Here is a 14081-nt window from a genome sequence, read left to right as displayed (position 1 = left end):
AATTCTCTTTCTAAACTTTTTTTATATTATTAATCATCAACTAATCATGTATTTACATAAAACTACAAAAAAAAATATTATATATCATGATATGTGATAATACAAAAATAAATTTCTCATATATTTTAATTACATTTTTTCAATAACTTTTATTTCATTTATCATACATTAATACTCTATATTTATCTCTTTTATCTATTTCCTTGTTAAATTATTTTGTAGGGTTTTACCATTTAAATTAAATTTTTACTTTTTTTTCTCAAAGACAAAACAAAAGAAGATATGTACTTGAAAAAAAGGAAAACTTCTTCATGCACATTCATAGCTTCCCCTGCATTTCATATTTTTCTTTATTTTACGATACTTTTCACAGATAGGAAATGTAGTGTATTTTTATTTTCAAGTGGTAATAGTTGTTTATGATAATTGATAATGAATAGGAATGATTAAGACAAGTTTTATAATATTTTTATATTTAGTGATTATTTTTTGTTATTTTTTTAAAGTCGTAAAAAAAAAAACCAACAAAGTATAAGAATAAAGTAAAAAAATTTTAAAAAAAAAATATTCACATTGAAAAATATCAAATACAATAAATTTCCTTATCAAATGTCTTACCCACATTCAAATAATAAAATTGTTTTTTTCAAACACTATAACCATAGAAAAAAATAAAAGTGTTAAAGACAAGTATACAACAGATGTATACGCCTAGAACAGTAATATAAAAGTACATAGATGTATAGCTTAAATTATTTAGAAAAAATAATTTATATTTCATTTAAGTTATTTAAATTTTTTAAAAAGGTTTTTTATAATTAATATTAAAAGAAGAAAGTATGAAGGTGGAGTAAGAATTTATAAAAAAAAATCCTATTAGAGAGACCAGCCTACCCATAAAACATAAATGTAAGAAAGAATGATAAGCACTGCATACAAGATCCAACAGCCTGATTAGTGAGAGCAATTTATTTTAAAATAATTATATTATTATCGTATAATATATTAATTTATATATTTTTATGAATATATGATATTATAATTTAATACTGAAATTAATATATAAATTTAAAAGATGCAAAATATGAAAGTATCATGTATTTATTTATGACTTTAAAAAATTGAGGAGTGCAAATAACATGGGTTCGCCCGGCGACACTGTTTCTAATAATACTTTTGTTTATTAAAATTTATAAATTAAAAGAGAAAACTATTAAATAAAAAATTACGTTTTTTTTTTCTCGAAAAGTATACTAAAAAAATATATTGTAATGCTTTTCTTGAAAAGAAAACACAAACGATAATGGTGCTTGTTACGTGCACGATCACGGAGGCTCTTTCGTTTTGTTTTCTTTTCCTTTATTGGATAGAGATTTTGAACCAAACTTATGTTTTTGTAGGAATTAGCATGAGATGATTAAAACTGTGAGGTTTAACTCAAAATTAATGGAAAATATTGAAATTTACTTTAGTATTTACAGAAAATAATTGTTTACATGAGTTTAATTATACCTATTATTTAAGTATAATTATGTACAGAAATAGATCTTAGGTGAAAATGAATGTTTGTTGAAAAAGGGTGATATAAAAAAGATATGAAATGAAAGTGGTGTACAACGTAACATACTTTTAAAAGAAAGCAGGTCCAATTCTTCATTGGCTTAACCTGCTACCATTTAAGGATAGGTTATTAATGAAATTTGAAGTTGGGGCCAAACAAACGCTTTGCTCAAATTTTACTTCAAAAATTATTTATCACCATAATTTTTTTAATCTATGTAAATGAATAAGTCATATTTAAAATGATAATTGTTTAAAAATTATATTTCAAGGCATAACTTTGTTTTTAGTTTTTATTTTTGTATTTAAGTCGTGTTTTGTGATGTGATTTTAATTTTTTTTTAATTTATGTGCACAGTGTGTTTAGAAATAGAAGTTTATTTTTAAAAAAATAAGATAAAGTCGTGTACTCAAACATAATTTCAATAATTTATAGTTTAAACGCCATTATAAATTTTAATGTTTGTTTTAGATAAATTTGAAATTGATTTTTCTAAATTAGGTTGAGTTTGATTAATATTATTTTTTACGTAAACTAAAACTGTAAAAAGAATTAAAATATTTTTTAATAATTAAAAGTAATTGTATATTTAAAGGAAGTAAAATATTATAGTGTATGATTTTATTAAGAAACGGACATTAAGTCTAATTCATCTTTATAAAATAAATTGAGATCTCAAATATCTTTCACGCTATCAACTTGTGTGTACGACTATATGTTATAAGTTATCATTATTTATATTCTTAATCATGATATTAATACGAATAAAAATTATTTATTTATTTATTTATTTAAATTTAATTCATTATACTTTAAATTATTTTAAATAATCTGAAACACACGTTAATGATATTGTATTATAAGTTTATAATAATTATAATTTTATTTAATTAATATATGATGTAAAATTTATACATGTCATTACAAATTTTACTATATAATATAAACTAAAACACTAATTTAGAGTATGATAATCTTATAATATTGTAACAATAAATTCTTTCTTAATGGGAACGACAAAAATTAAAATTAGTGTTTATGGGTCTATTTGAGTTTACCTACCATCCTTATTTGAGTTTACCTACCATTTATAACAAGTAAATCTTTTTTAATAAATTTACTTATTAAATTATAACAATCGAGTATATTCTTTTTAAAGGATAAATTATATATTTTAAAAGGTATAAATTATTATAAATATGTAACATTTATTTCTAAAAAAATAATTTAATTATTTTGAAATAAAAATAATAATTTTTTTTAAAAATAAATAAATTAATTTTTTAAAAGATAAATAATTAAACTTTTTTCTTTTGACAAAAAATATTATTATTATAATAACTAATGAAATAAAAAAATATATTATTAAATTATAAAAAGGTTTCTATTAAAAATAATAACTCCAAATAAAATAATAATATTATTGGAAATAATAAATTTTTTACTTGAGGTGATGTCAAGTTGCATAGTGATGCCTAACACGAAAATATTATAAAAATAAATATTTTTTTTTATTTTGTTGTATGTAATTTTTTTTATTGTGTATGTTATTTTTTATTGAGAAGAATTATTTGAATTTAGAGAAAGTATTTATTTAAAGGATAAATTATAAGAAATTAATTTCTTTTCTTTTTTTAATTCAAAATTCTCTAAATTTTGAAAATTCAAATTTTTAATTTAAAATAAATAAATATTAAATTTATTATATTTCAATATTATAAAAGATAAAATTGGAAAAGATTTATGTACCATAATCACTTTATATATTATTATAGATGTCAGTAATATCTTCATGAGTGTTGCCATTGCATATTGGGGTTATAAATAAAATTTTAATCTTAAAGGACTAATGATTTTGTTAAATTTTGTGAAAAGTTTCGTAAACTGTTTTTCAATTTGCAGTACATCAACCCAACAAATGTGTATGTTTGTAAACTATAAGAAGAACAAACTAAAATGAGAGCAAAGAAGTTACAAAGTGTGAATTTCTCTACAATTACATCACCAACCATTTCAACCATTTTATTTAAATATGTTGTTCATTTCTCGTAAACCATGTTTGGGATTTGTTAGCCATTAGACATTAAACTTACCCTTTTCTTTTTACAATATACCTCTAAAAATTATACATCTATGCATGTTGTTAACTTCCCTCATTAAATATGTGCTCCAATTTTTATGTCTTCTTCAACAAGTCAAGATTTAGTTCTTTTAAATGTGATTTTCACAAGAACACATATGGTTATGACTCATGTTCCTTTAGGGAAAAAAAAGCATGCACTCAAAGAGATTGATTTTCATATATTGATATCTCTTACCTCAATTATTGATTTGAGTGCACTTTTTCAATCCAAAGCAAAGTCATGCACCTGCCATACAATTTATGTGTTTCGGATTTTGAACGAAAGTTATATTGTGTGCCGATTTTGATCTCATTGAATGACAGATAAAATGGTCCTGGAGGTAAACGACTTCACGACTTGTCCATTTTAACAAATAAATAAAAAAAATTGCTTCTTTCTTATAATAATTAGAAAAAACTAATTTAAAATAAGTAATTAAAAATGTTGATATAAAATTTTAATTACTTTTGAGTGAAGAAACAAAACAAAAAAAAATAGTAATTTAAGCATGAATAAATTTTGATTTTGTAACATCCCTATTTTACTCATATCTAATAACATAATATGCAACTATATCTAATAACATGTAATAACCCATTAACATATAAACATATATTATTATTTCATAATGTATCTCAAAATATATTCTTTCTAGAAATTTTAATATATACACAAATGATTAAAAACAAAACATTAAAATAAAAACAACAATTTCTCTAGTTGAGGAGCTCTACCACTTGCAACTTCATCTGCTCTCGTGTAATTTAACACGATCACTACATATTAAAGAAAACAAATACAAAAGCAAAGCTATTTTTAAGAATTCTAATATAGATTTGACTTTTAATAACAAATATAATTTATCAAATTTTTACAATTTACACAAAATAATTAAGTGTCTATCAAATTCATCATCCACATTACTTCGGTGAGATCTCTACTTACATGTGCATATTTCATTTAAAACATCAATACAACATTAAATCACATTAAATTTTAAACTTTCTAAACACTCCAAACATATCTTAAAATTCACTTAACAATAATAAACAATAATAAACTAGACTTTTAAAAGAAATAATTATTTAAAATAAATAAATGGCTTGAGCGAAAAAAAAAAATTGTTTTAACAAAAATGAACCAACATGTACCCAAAATTTCCCCATTTTCGCTTGAACGAAATCTCATCTCATTTAAGCAAAAATGGACTTGAGAGTACCTCATATTTTTATTCAAATTTTTATTTTATCAAATATACTAAACCAAAATAACAAATTCCCTGCTAGAGTTGGATAATTACTCTAAATCAACATCAAAACAATCGATACTAAGCAACATTATCCTTTAAGTGATTCATCAAACTATTTAATTACATTCATTTACTTACTCAAATCAAAACAATATAATTTGATAACATCTATCATATATAAAATTTCACATTCTAATTTCAATCAAACTCTATTATACTCAAAACAAACAATCCTACAAGAAATTTTGATATTGGTGACCACGTAGCCCCCACATCCAAATAGCCTAAGGTTTTGTTGGAAATTTAAAACTAGTTTTCCTTACCTGAACTTGAGAAGATGCTTACTAAGAGCTCCCAATCTATCAAAAAGCTCAAGATAGCTTAACATGCACCACAGAGTCCTGATAAAAAATCTAATTATATCACTATGATCCTCAGTTAACAGAGATGAACCCTAAAGCTAAAAGAGTCATATGCAAAGCCTAGACAAAAAGAAACCTAATAAGTTCAGAACTTACTCTATCAAAGATTTTGACCGGACAATCTTGTAATATTCACTGTCAGGAGTCTAATGACAAACTCCGATAATCAAAAGAGAAATTTTTAAAGAGATAGTGGTTCTTTTAAAATGCAACCTGAATAACTGAATTTTCTATTTATAATTTTTTATTTATTTTGATAATAAAATATCCAGGTGTCATTTAAATTATATCACTTTTACTCTAAAATTTATTTAATAGATCTTTATCGATATTGTAATATAATTTAAAATTAAATTTATTATTATTGATTTTTGAAAAATTAAAAAATATATTTTTAATTTTAAACTTTTGAATTAAAAAATAAATATTGTGGTTGTAATAAAAAAAATATTATTAAAGTGAGATTTAATCCCCTTTAAAAAAACAAAAAAGAAAACCGAGAAAACTCCCAAACTTCAGGTACTGAATTCTTTCTGACACCGGAGATAAAAAATCAGTTAAGAATTCAGTTCTTTCTCAACTACTACAGTAAACAACTTCATTTTAGAGAAATATTAACTGGGTTCGTTCGAGAAATATTTCTTGAAAAAAGTACTATTTTAGAAAAATAAATCAGTAATAAAATTTATCCCATGAAATTTACTCTCAGGAGTATATAATGTGCAAATGATTAGAATGAACAAGAACTTATAAATTCTGGAGTATATATATACACACACTGACTGTTGTAATCGATACCTTCTTCTCCCACTTCCATAAATTTTTCAAATTTCCAAAAATACTCCTTTATAATATTTTGGATTACCAAATTTGAAAGTCATTTTTTAAATTTATAATTAGTTATCTCTGAAAATCATTTTTCAGATGCATGATTATTCTCCATATTACATAATCCGGAAGTCTTATTTAACTTCCGAATTTTGTAATTCAAAAGTCTTTTTTCAAATGAGTTTGCAAATTACATAATAAAAAAACAAAAAGTCTATGAAATGACACAAAAAGACAAAAATGTATTTTCAGGTTGTGTATAGAATTGACAGTATAGAGATTGTGTATAGAATTTACAGAAGAAGATATGGAGGTGCAGAATACACACCCACATGTCTGTTTCTCGTTTATATTGTGTTTTACAAGTAACATTAAAAAAAATAACGTTTCCCGAAAAAATTTTGACACAAAAGAGGTAAGACACAAAATTATTAAGTTGAAAAAAACAGTACAGTAAAAGCGTCACCTTACTCTTACTAAAGAACTTAGTGTAATAAATATTCTCAAAATATTTAAAGTTAACCAAACAGATTTTTGTAATTTCTTAAACCGTAACTGTCAAATATATGATTGCCAGGAATCATAATTTTCAAATATGAAAAGACTTACTTTGCATAGAACCCCCTTGACTGTTACACTCAATTTATTTAGAGTCCCCGTTTTCTGTAACACAAAATCCGATGGGGTAAATCGTAGACATTAAGAATTGTTAAAACTTGGCGGCTGTAAAATTTATTTCATCTTTCTTTTTCTGGAAAAGAACAAATTGCGGGGCGCACTAATTGAATCCAGACTCATGTGATCCATCAAATTGATGAACAGTGTGTATTCCAGATGAATATGCCTTTAGTTATAAATAATAACTGAAATAACTGTTTTATAACTTTTCGGCGAAGCATCCAAGAGAATTTGGCTACCTACTGCTTCCCATTAGAGGGAGGGCCACAGGAATCCACACCACCACGAATCCGCTTCTGAAGATGTTCCAAGCTAGCTACCCGCTGCAGGGAAGTAGTTTGACCCATCTTGTTCCCACCTACCACTTCTGTAGAGTTCTGCTGCACATTTTCAATTGAAGATATGCCCCCCAATCCATCGTTCACTATTGGATCATGATTGGGAATAGGATTATTAGATGTGGGTTGATAGAACTGATGATGATCATCTTGCACAGGAACAGCTGCATCAGCTGAAGTGTCTGAAGGGCTTCTTCCATCAAATAATGGCATGCCCAATGATGACATGTCAGCCATGGCATGAACCATTGGGTTCAACCCAGTAATTCTTTTGACAGTCTCTTCAGCCATCTTCACCTAAAAATGAAAATAGCATGGCAGGCAATGACAAACATGTCAGATCTTTGTCAATACAGGTGAAGCAATTGGCAATGTAACTTTTAATATAGTTTCTCTTCACTGAAAAATATGATTGGACACCATTCTTCATCCAACTCATGGAATTTGTAAGAAAGAGCCGGTAGGTTTGCTCCTAATAGATTTTAGACCAAGTATAAAGTAGGACCATTACCTTTGCTCTTAATGTTTCAACATCAGCTTTTAAAACTCTGTTGTCAACAGCAGATTCACTGTATTTCTGACTTACATCAGTAAGGCGCTTCAACAAGGTAGAATTTTCACCTCTTAATTGAGAAACCTAAGATGATAGAATAAAATGTCATAAAGCATCAATGTTTTCATGCGAAGACTAATCATCTAACACACAAAAGGGAGCGGAGAAACAATTCAATTCTATAAATAGAATACACAAACCTGTGTTTCTAGGTCAGTTAAATGAGCCTGCTTTCTTCTTCTAGAGCGCCGGGCAGACTCTCTATTGGATAACATCCTGAGATATAAATGTTATTAGATATTGACCGAAATAGAATTTGTCCCCCAGTAGAACAAATCAATATCAATATCACTATAAAAGGGTAAAACTGGAATCCTATCTTTGAAAAAAATTGCTTCAGTAAAACTTGCAACCAATATGAAATTTGTTTAATCTAACTGTATGAACTAGAAAGTACATAATCCCTCACATCTTACGTTTGATAGACAAAATGTTCTGACATTTTTTTTTCATACCGATTATACACTGTTCGTAGGGAAAAAAATCGAGAAAACAGCATCAATCTTGCTTCAAAACTCTAATGTAATACTCGATGAAAATTTTCCAGCATGCCAATCACTTAGTGTACAGGGCAGGAGCTGGCAAATCTTATGAGTAAACAAAACATCTAAATCAATATGAACAAAGGTAGTTGAATCAGAATTCAAATTATGACTTGAAAGAACCATTTTCCGAAACATTAATAGATTCATGATGAATAACAAAAGATAGCATATGCAAACAAAGACATTAAAAAAATCATATTCATGATCAATAGCTGAAAAACATAACTCTGCACAAGTATGAGATGCATGAGTTCAATTATATTGGTTATATTAGAATAATATTGAAATTTATAATAAATATTCTGCTATTAAATATATTATATAAAGTATTTTTATTTGAAAAACTATAACATAAGGATATTTTACAAGTATCATCAAAACCAGTAAAAGTAGTTCAGATTTGTTTATATTGATTAACAAAGTTTTTTTTCCTTATAAATCATAATGGAGAGAGTATTTTACTATGTTTCATAATAGATTTTAGGTTTAACGACTTTTTGTGTCAAAATTTATTAATTTTGTTTCAATTTCGTCCTATAATTATTAAAAGTTTCAATTTGGTCCACTTTCGGAATTTGACTCAATGCTTTTTCCCTCCACTAACACCAAGTAATTGCCTGAAGGAAGAATACAATGTGATCTTATTAAGGTGGATATTCATTAGTTAAAATAATGAATTAATTAATAATTTATTTTAATACTTAAATTGGAAATTATCAAAATCCCATGGTCTGCATGTACAAAGAAAGCCCATTGCAACTTCAAACTTAGAACATCTCCATTGGAGGGATTATACACGAGGTCAAAAATTTAAGACATAGGTCTTAAAATGCCTCTCTTGAAAAGTGCTGATATGACATTAAATTTAAGAATATGGATCTTAAACAAGACTCTGGGTCATTAGAATAAAAAATCATTTTTTTTCTTAAAAGCAACTTTTTCCCAATAAGTTCAGTGAAAAATATTATTAAAGTGAGATCTTATACGAACCTTGCATTGAAACAAGTTACCATGCGATCTTAAAACTAACGTGAGATAGGGGATCCACAAAAAGTAAGTTAAAACCTAATAATATGACTCTTACAATGGAGATGACCTTTAAGAAATGGTGGGTTAAAGTTGACAATCAGCTATTGGGAAGAAAACAGCATATTCCCATTACATTCTGATAGTGCCATGTGCTCCAAACAACAGATAAATGAACTCAATTCAAGTAAAATCAGCAAACACCCCATCATTGAAAACCACAAGATCTATCAGAAACACCAAAATCAATCACTCCACCAAAGAACTCAAACACAGATTCAAAATCCCATAAATTTCTCAACACCCATTAGTCACCCTAAAAAAAGAAGGAAACCCCAAAATCAAAATCACAAAATATCAATGAACACACAATCTTTGAATTGGGAAACAAGGAATCTAACATGTGGGAACGGCATAGAGAGCAGAAAAAGGGTTTTGTGATTTAAGAAAGAGAAAATGGAGGAAAAAGAGATAAACAACCAATTACACAAGAAAGGAAAGGGAACATTCTTCTCAAGTCATCTCCATTGCAAAAGTCATCACATGAAGTCTTAATTTACTTTTTATGAATCTCAATGTGTCACAACATTTTTAAAACCTCCTTGTAAATTTTACTCCAATATAAGGGTCTTATAAGACCTACATTTTAATAATTTTTTATTTGGTTGTTGACAAAAACAGATGTCTTTTTAAGGCAGAAAACTTTTTTTTATTCTTATAGTCCAGGGTCTTAAATTGTATATCATGTTAGCATACTTAAATGAGGAGATCTTACAAGACCCAAATTTTAAACTTATGACCCTAGGCATGACCCCTGCAATGGAGATGACCTCATAAACCAAATAACCATGCAACCCTAAGCCCGAAGAAGAGCACCTCCCCAAACCCCATGAATGCCAACAGTTTTTTGAGACCTCATTTAATTCTTAATTTACACATCAACAACAACAGCAACATGTTCGCATTGCTTAAGCACAGTTTCCATCAGTTTAACAGAAGGGCAAACATTGACCTATTTTTGAAAAAAAGTGGGACCAAATTGAGGCTTTCAATAATTGTGGAACGAAATTTAAAAATAAAAATTGTGGGACTAAATAAGTCATTGAACCTAGATTTTATGACAAAAGATAATAACCAGTAATTGACACAAAAATATTTATCGTATTAATTAATTTCTTTTTATTTGATATTAGAAAAAACATTAATATCATGTCAATAGTTAAAAGATAAAATTGATGGTCCAAAGTCAGTTAAAACACTGTATATCAAGCTACTAAATGCTAAAGTAATACACTATTATTTAGGGTTATAGGTCAGTTAAGGTTGGGAACCAAGTCATTTCTTTACCCGGGCACAGCCATGAGCGAAACAGAAGTTATAACTGCAGCACAACATGATTTGTCCACCCAGGCCACCGTCCGCTCTGGCTGCTGTTTACTTTTATTTCAGCAGCAAAAAAGTCGCTCATGGCAAGAGTGACAGCCTTAGAAAAGTAGTGGAATGTAACAACTCCTTCTGAGGCCTAACAGAACTTAGGCATGAATAGTGTTATTCTTGTCCAGATCGCAATTACTGCGATTCACTGAATCATTGTGTGATTCAAGCATGAAAATTATTCGCTCACTGATTTTTATCACCCGTTGCTTAAATCATATGGAATCGCACTAATCATGCAATACTATGACTGTGCTATGAGCACAATTACATGATATTACATTTAACTCCTGCGTATAAAAGAAGTAACCAGCATTTTCTATAAAATCAAGCAATTTTTAGAATATTGTTACCTCCTTACTCTTTTTGCATCAGCAGGGTCCATATCATTCATAGATGTCTCTCCCTCAGCATCCTCATCATCTGACAGTTCTCTTGATGATCCACTTGTTGATGGCCTAACTGCAACAACAGGTTTCTTTTGCATGGAAGGTATGGAAGGCATCCCAACTGGTACGTTCGTATCTTTGTCTTGTAAGTTAGATGGATCATTTCCAGAAGGGATAGATGCTACATAGACATATAAGTTTGACATAATTCAATAGGTATTATCCATACAAAAAGAGATAGAATCAACCTATAAAGCTGCTCAAAAAAATACTAAACAGGTCAATGAAAGAAGGCAATAGTGTTCAGATAAAAAATAAAATTGTAAATACAGATTATGCATTTAACTCACTCATGCAACTGCTACTCAGCATTCCGGAAACTCTAATTTATCAACCCTGTTTTTTCATTTAACCCTTTTAATACATGTATGCATAAATATTTACCAATTCAAACCTTTAGAAGTAGTCTGAGATCCAACTTGAGAAGGATCGATAGGCTGTGATCCACCATCAACAAAAGGGATTGGCTCTTGAGATTTAGCCAAAGATGCCTATTGCAGAGAGTAGAGAAAAAGATTAGATACTGGTTCAATTCTCAGTTGGGAAAGATGAGAGTAGATACAAATATAAAGCTCTTCATGGAATACATTGAAGATCTTCTATTCGGATGCTTCCTCCTAATCTTTTCTGGCTATTTGTTGAAAACACATGCTTTTGAACTGAATTTCAGAAGGCTAATTAATATTGCTTTGTACCCCAGGAAGAACAAAAACAAGTAATATATCAGTATCACTCTGAAATGCATAAACAGGTAATAAACCACCAGTTTCGTACACAAACTATTATTTTGTCTCCTGAATAGTTCTTAAAGTAATAAAGCAACGCTATCCAATCAAAATTTGGATCATGAATAGCTGATTGATTATTTGAATTTTAAATCATAATTTGTATGAATCGTAAGATTTAGAGACAAATTACTTCAAAACTGCTTCCAGAAAGCAACTAAAGCCAGATGAATATGAAGCCTTTCAAGATGAGTACAAGGGCAGAAAGTGGAACAAATCTCATGTAGACAATACATAGTGTTCAATGTAAACAGTTTAAGCTATAAATAGATAAAACAACTTAAGTAAAAGTCATATAAAACAAAAATATTAGTTATATATGAGTTTGTGAAACCCTTATTTTAGAAGACTGGAAATGAAGCAATTACATGTCTAACTACAGTACGAGCATTGAATGAATGAGTGATTAATAAAGTAGTAGAATAATCATATAGGAAAAGTTCACAAGTATTATTTCAATTCCTTTTCATTCGAAAATTGAACCTCAAATGAGTTTTTAATTTTTTCACGAGAATTGGTGAAAAGGTAAAAAATATACATACATAGATACACATATATATAAATTGTTGATTCGTCCCGGTGTTGAGAAATTACACAAGTTTGAATAGTAAATAGTAAGACTCGGATAACTAAAATTAAAACTATTTAAGAGATTTACTAAGATAAACCCACTTGTCTTTTAGTAAGAGTACGTTAAAAAGATGCACCCATATGTTCTTCAAACTTTATCGTGTAGTTATAATTTGCTAATGTACTCAAATAATAAGTGGATCTATGTTAGCAAATCGTATGAACAATTGCTAGTATCTTCCCACTTGGTTTATAAGGAGAAGTATGCTTCTTTAGTAGGGGTATGTTAGGAAGCTACACCAAGACGTATTTCAAGATTAATAATAGATATAATTTGGCAACGCACTCCGTCCAAACGACAAATGGGTTTACATTATCAAATCCCTCTAAGTAATACTTAAATACTGAATCAGTATTTTGATCCCAAAGTCGAATTTGATAAGTTTTTAAATATTTTAGAGACTATTATGTAATTTGTTCGACTTAAAGGATCATTTAGGAGAGAAGGTAACACTTAAAGAATGAATGAAATTAGTGGTTCACTTGTAACATAATAGTTGCACCTGAATATGATATGTATCGTCTTCAAATTTTTGCATTCAGAATTGAAATGGCTTAATGACTTTAAGAACAACCCTACAGTGTGGTGCGATTCAACGTTTCCCTGTTTAATTTAAAAATATGATATGGTCGCGTTGGCTCCTAAATGAATAAGCAGACCCCAGAGTGCAAATAAATAAACAAAAAATGCATGCAAAACAATTAACCGAAGACGAAGAAAAGTTAAAACGCAAAACAGATCCAAATCAGAACTAATGGAATCGTTTGATTCGCACAGGCGAAGCGGAGCAGACATTGGACGAGGAAGAAAGGTGAGGAAGAAAATAATTACCCTAGTCATGGCGACAGCTGCGCATGCAAGGTTGAGCTTGCTCTTGAGGAAGGCCTGGTACTCATCGGAGTCAAGGGGCACGGGAGCAGGGGTATTGGGCAAAACGGCAGCGTTTAGGGGAGGAGCCGGGGCAGGTTTGGGATGATCATCGATCTCGACCAAGACGACGTCGGAGGGGGCGGCAGGAGCGGCGGTGGCGGCGGAGGAAGGAGAGGGGGGAGAGGGTGCGGAAGCTTCCTGGAGGAAGCGTTGGAAGGCCCACTCGGAAGCGCTGCGGCTCATCTTGGAGGCCTCATCGGCGGCGGAGACGGGGATCGGCGGCGATGGCCAGAAGTGATCGGAGATTTCGTCAACTGAGAAGACCCTATCCATATCGTTTGATTGTGTGTGATGTGATGCGAAGGAAGGGGAGGAGGGTCGCGGCTGTACAAAACGAGAGCCCCGGGGCATATAGGTCAAAATTAGACACCACTGGGGGACGACATCCAATCTTTTCTTTTTTCAATTTTTCTCTCCTGTCATCAACCACTCATATTATATAACCCATCCATCATGCAAACACAAACAC

At 29.2% G+C, this 14081-nt stretch overlaps 1 protein-coding gene across 1 annotated transcript; it reads right to left on the bottom strand.

Annotated features, from left to right (window-relative positions):
• Window positions 1-6889: 6889 nt before the first annotated feature.
• Window positions 6890-14081, bottom strand: LOC137829920 (light-inducible protein CPRF2-like). Its single transcript, XM_068636945.1, has 6 exons — window positions 13514-14081; window positions 11661-11757; window positions 11171-11387; window positions 7953-8028; window positions 7711-7836; window positions 6890-7496 (listed from the first exon to the last, which is right to left on the bottom strand). Exons 1-6 carry the CDS (start codon window positions 13961-13963, stop codon window positions 7101-7103), a joined length of 1362 nt encoding a protein of 453 aa, XP_068493046.1. The 5' UTR covers window positions 13964-14081; the 3' UTR covers window positions 6890-7100.

The sequence above is a fragment of the Phaseolus vulgaris genome, chromosome 7, assembly GCF_000499845.2.
Source record: "Phaseolus vulgaris cultivar G19833 chromosome 7, P. vulgaris v2.0, whole genome shotgun sequence".
Classification (NCBI taxonomy): Eukaryota; Viridiplantae; Streptophyta; class Magnoliopsida; order Fabales; family Fabaceae; genus Phaseolus; species Phaseolus vulgaris.
The sequence above is the reverse complement of the archived record's forward strand: the minus strand, read 5'-3'. Positions and strand labels throughout refer to the sequence as shown.